We start from the raw sequence: 3,228 nt of genomic DNA, 5'->3' as shown, positions 1-3,228 counted from the left end.
AAAGAAAGACAAACAAAAGTGTAAAAATTGAGAATTGAAAAAAGTAAACAATCAAATTTGCGAATATATTTTTTAAATTTTATTTTACAAATTACTTTCTATATATATATATATATAAGTTATTATACTGATCAATCAAATCATTTAGTATATTTTCACTCATTTGTACTTTTTTTTTTCTTTTAAAATGTAAAGAACCTTATTTTTCACTCTTTTCTTTCATTTCCTTATTTTCCAGTTGTTAAAATCCACTCTTTCACTCTCTTTTCTCTGATTTCCTTATTTTCCAGTTGTTAAAATCCACTCATTAGTCTAAAAATACATCAAAATCCAAAAATACACTCTAAGTATTTAATGTAATTATATACTTACAAATTTTATATAAGAAAAAACAATTGATTCTGACATTTGGTAACACGTGATAGTATTGTAATAGAGTTTGTAATTTTAAATTAAAAAGAAACCTAAGAACACAGTGTTTAATAATAATTTCAACATAACGACATCGTTTAAGGTTGTTTCTCTATGAGACTAGCTTCTTGCTTTGCGTTAAATAGGATTGTGCTGTGCACAATTTCTCCTTCCTCTCGCCCTCCCAGCTTCGTTGATTTCTTAGTTCAGAGGATACCCTCAAAGGTCTCTCTCTCTTTCTCTCTTGTGCAAGTTTACTGTACTTTGATTTGTTCATTTTTTTTTTTTTGATTTGTAGCATTTTGTTCATTACCCCATCTGAAGATCTGTTTTCTATTTTCTGTATTACCCCTTTTTAATTTTGTGACTGCTATCTGTTTGTAAGATGGTGATAGTGATTATAGCTGTTTAACATAAGCCCAAGTTTGTTTTTTTATGTACCTTACTTATCCTGACTTTTCTTGATCTACACATAACAAAGATAAGGCAAACAGTTAACATTTTTCATGGTTTGCTCTCAGATCTGGTGTTGATTTGTGCACTGGTTCCACCTCATTGTTTGGGTTGTAGATAATTGGGGAAGAGTGAAATGGGTGGTGAAATTTCTTTTGAAGTTTAGATTTTTAATTTTTCTATTTTCCATTTTGATGCATTTAATTGATCTGGCCAAATGGATCTGTTGGTACTTGCAAGTGGGATGTGTGCTCTCATTTTCTTTTGTAAATAATTGAGATTTCAGTGAATAAAACAAAATTCCAGCTTCTGTTTACATTCACTGATTATATTGTTTTTGCTTTGTTTAGGTGTTCTAGTGTGGAAGCTAGCAAATTTTTAGGATGAATTGTTATAATATTCATCAGAATGCCTTCTCAGCACGTGAAGAGATGAGAGGCTCTCTTCCCATTGCTAATCAGAATGGCCCTGTCTTTTGCCCTAAGCCACGCAGAGCTGGAGTTTTAATGAACTTGCCTATTCTACCAGTGAAATGGCATTTAGGGTAAGTTTTAGGGTTGATTGTTTGCCTTCTGAATCTATTATTGTACTTTCTATTGTGATGAAGACCTGATCTGTTTGTGTTTTGATGTTTATTAGCCAACAAACTGAGGGGTCTGATTCAAAAGCTGGGGCAGAACTACTTGACATTGTTCTCAAGAGGGTAAGAGACGACTCTGTTACAAGTTATTTAGCTTACCTTTTAACCAAGGAGAATAAAGCATGGTCAAATGCATATAAATTTTATCTTCAAATTTGTTTTTGTTTCTTAAGAATGTATGGTATATGGATCTTTTAATTTGATATTAATATGTTTATTTTTATCTGGGAATGAGTGTGGTATTTTGAAAATTCTCAAAGTTGCTTCTTTAGATCACCACTTTTAATTAGATGATTTTTAGCTTAAAGATATGTATTTTTCAAGCTTTAACAAAGTTTTATGAAACTGTCTTCAGATCCAATTGCGTTGCGGCTACAACATATCAAGTTTTTTTTTCTTGTCTCTGCAACATTAATTGGCTATGTTAGTCTGCAGTATTATATATTGTGGCAAAACCTGCAACATTAATTGGCTGTTTTAGTCTGCAGTATTATATATTCTGACAAAACCGTGCAACATTAATTGGCTGTATTAGTCTGCAATATTATATATTGTTGATTACAACTGCAATTTAATACCTTGTTTTTTTAGTTATTATTGATGGAATGAAACTGCTGATAATTGTAATGGCCATTGTTTTGCTGCAACTGATGTTGTCTGCCTTTGATCTTTGATTGATTAATTTTAACTTTGCCTTCAATAGGAGAGTTCTGGCCAGGATTTTTCCAATCAGATACCTTCCTCTCCTCCATATTTTTGTTGTTCTCCTCCAGTTCGGGCTGCAAATCCATTGATCCAAGATGCTCGCTTTGGGGATGAAGAGAACACTCTTGTATCATCAATTTCATCACCTTCTGGTTTGCCATCTCCATCTTCAGCATCTCGCAAAGGAGGATGTGCTAGGATGAAGTTTGGACTTAAACCGGCTGCAGTTAGAGTAGAAGGATTTGATTGCCTCAGCAGGGATTGTCAGAATTCTGGCATCCCTGCTGTTGCTTAAACTCCATTCATAGAAGTGTATATAGAAGAAACCCAGTTGCATCACTTATAAAACGTGACTTAACTAGAGAATTTTGAATGATTCGGAGGGAAGTAAGAAATTGAGTTAGTTGTGTATATAGCACATGGTTATTTGTATGGTGAGGTGAGTCCCTCTCATTGTGATTATCCCTAGCAAGTTTAGGAAGCTGCAGAAATAGCAAACCTTCTGTTTTGGAGGTTTGATGTGTAGAGAGAGCATGTCTTTTTGTAATATTAGGTGGTTGTATCTGAGTGTCTTTTTAAAAATTTTAGGCTATCACCACAATTGTGTTCTGTATAGAAATTGGTGATTTTGGTTATGGTTGCTGTAAATATATTTAGGTAATTTGCACGTATGTTTATTATATGAAGTTATTCAATTGTATTTTCTGTTCCAAAATGCAGCTATACCAATGTTCATCTTGTCTGAATAAGGTTGGTGAAGTATGACAGCAAGCACCAACTACTTGGTAGATTATTATGGAAAACATTTTCTCTTTACCCCATCCTCCCACTGTTTGTGACACCATATGGGAACCATTGATTGGTACAAAGTCCTTTTGGGATTGGGGAGGAACTTTTAATATGATTGGTATACTCTCTTATCATTCTCTCTCTTCCTTCTAGGCTTACCTATCAGATGATAAATCTACAACTGTTTCTTCCTGTATCTCCATATGTTTTTATGTCACTCCATAAGTTTT

General features: G+C 33.3%; 1 protein-coding gene across 2 annotated transcripts; it reads left to right on the top strand.

Annotated features, from left to right (window-relative positions):
• Positions 1 to 478: 478 nt before the first annotated feature.
• LOC137826072 (uncharacterized) lies at positions 479 to 2,924 on the top strand. 2 transcript variants are annotated; one of them, XM_068631913.1, is made up of 4 exons: positions 479 to 636; positions 1,215 to 1,408; positions 1,504 to 1,567; positions 2,208 to 2,924. In XM_068631913.1, the coding sequence occupies exons 2-4, from the start codon at positions 1,248 to 1,250 to the stop codon at positions 2,502 to 2,504; spliced, it is 522 nt and encodes a 173-aa protein (XP_068488014.1). In that variant the 5' UTR covers positions 479 to 636; positions 1,215 to 1,247; the 3' UTR covers positions 2,505 to 2,924. The 2 variants fall into 2 exon arrangements, with proteins under 2 accessions (XP_068488014.1, XP_068488015.1); XM_068631914.1 differs by having other exon boundaries at positions 514 to 636; positions 933 to 1,408.
• Positions 2,925 to 3,228: the final 304 nt, after the last annotated feature.

This window comes from Phaseolus vulgaris, chromosome 8 (assembly GCF_000499845.2).
Source record: "Phaseolus vulgaris cultivar G19833 chromosome 8, P. vulgaris v2.0, whole genome shotgun sequence".
Classification (NCBI taxonomy): domain Eukaryota; kingdom Viridiplantae; phylum Streptophyta; class Magnoliopsida; order Fabales; family Fabaceae; genus Phaseolus; species Phaseolus vulgaris.
This window is presented reverse-complemented; position numbering and strand designations above follow the sequence as displayed.